This window comes from Fomitiporia mediterranea, assembly GCF_000271605.1.
Source record: "Fomitiporia mediterranea MF3/22 unplaced genomic scaffold FOMMEscaffold_9, whole genome shotgun sequence".
NCBI lineage: Eukaryota > Fungi > Basidiomycota > Agaricomycetes > Hymenochaetales > Hymenochaetaceae > Fomitiporia > Fomitiporia mediterranea.
Window position 1 is genome coordinate 201,093 of NW_006760394.1, and position 1,285 is coordinate 202,377.

General features: G+C 51.8%; 1 protein-coding gene across 1 annotated transcript in view; it reads left to right on the forward strand.

Annotated features, from left to right (window-relative positions):
- Positions 1-627: 627 nt before the first annotated feature.
- The window catches only part of FOMMEDRAFT_22178 (uncharacterized protein), a gene marked incomplete at its 5' end in the record, with an annotated part of 1,444 nt that continues 786 nt past the window's right edge, over positions 628-1,285 (forward strand). Inside the window, 2 exons of the mRNA XM_007269034.1 lie at positions 628-903; positions 1,079-1,285. The exon at positions 1,079-1,285 is cut by the window's right edge and continues 1 nt beyond it. Of these exons, the coding sequence (XP_007269096.1) occupies positions 628-903 (276 nt within the window). The remainder of the gene's footprint in view (positions 904-1,078) is intronic.

The following is a 1,285-nucleotide window of genomic DNA, read 5'->3' on the forward strand; positions in this document are numbered from 1 at the left end:
TCGAAGTGATTACATAATCGAGTACCAAAGATCGAGAGCATATAATGACGCACTTGCTCTCGTCACTCCTTTTCCTCCTACCTCCATCATCTCCCCAACCCTCTTCCCCCAACCGCTATGTCGTCTCTTTTGTCCTCTCCAGGCCAGTCCTCTGCCTACAAGCATCCTCCAGCAGGCACACTGCCTGCAACTGCCTAGACAACAAAGGTCGCTGGATTCGTCTCTCTAATCTGCCACTGCAATGCCTGCGCTGAGCCTCAGATCTTGTGACAACACGGCCGAGCTGGCTACACAGTCCTTCAGTGTAAAGCGTAAGTAGCCAGTCCACTTCATAATAACTCGCACAATAGTTGCTCATCCCTCTCCTCCCAACTTCTTGTCTCCCTTTCATCCCTCCCGCTCCTCGCTCTGCCTCTTGCGTTGCCTCTCCTTCGTTGTCCTCCTTTTTATTATGCTTGCCTTCTTTTTTGCATTTGCATTCGCGCATCCGCATTGTTGACCGACTTCTTCAATAATTCCATGCATTCGTGTACTTCTTCCCGCTCAGCAACGCAAGCAACAATCGGTGAGTACGCGCTCACAACAATGTCCATGTATTACCACTCCTCAGGCACAATCCTCTCTCTGACCCCCCACACACTCTCCTTCCACACCTACCATCCTATGCTTGACATCACCCTCGATGGGCCCACGCTGTGTGCATTTATATACCCCAGTGCCGTCCATGACACCATTTTGAATAACAGAAGCAGTAGCCACCGCTCACCTCTCCTGAGCCAAGTCCGCCCGCACCACCCACTTCATCCTCTCCCTTCGAGCCAGAACGTCCTAGAGATACACCTTCGAAGTCATCCACAACTATTACTGAGTTCACTGCACCTCCGATTGCACGTCGCGTCGTAGCTAGAGCATGCAACGTGCTTGCACAGACACGTTTCCCCTGCAGCCCAAATTAGCTCGCTCAACGCTCCGGATTTCCAATCCAGGTGACCCACCCACACTCGCCACACGCTGTCACAGTGCGTCCATCTTTTCGCTCTTATTGTCACTTGCTAATCACTCTAAGCTTGTCTCACAGGTGCAGCCTCAATCTCCACAACCTGCTCAACCTCATTCCACACACACTCGCAGTTCAACTTGCAGGGACCGAGCAACAACCAAAACGTGGTGACGAAGACTACATCGAACGGCCTGAGAATGCAGTCATCCTTGTCCAACACAAATCCCACTCGCAGAAGAATGAGGCAGAGGCAGCTGGTGGTGTAGGGGTTGGGACTGTAGAAAT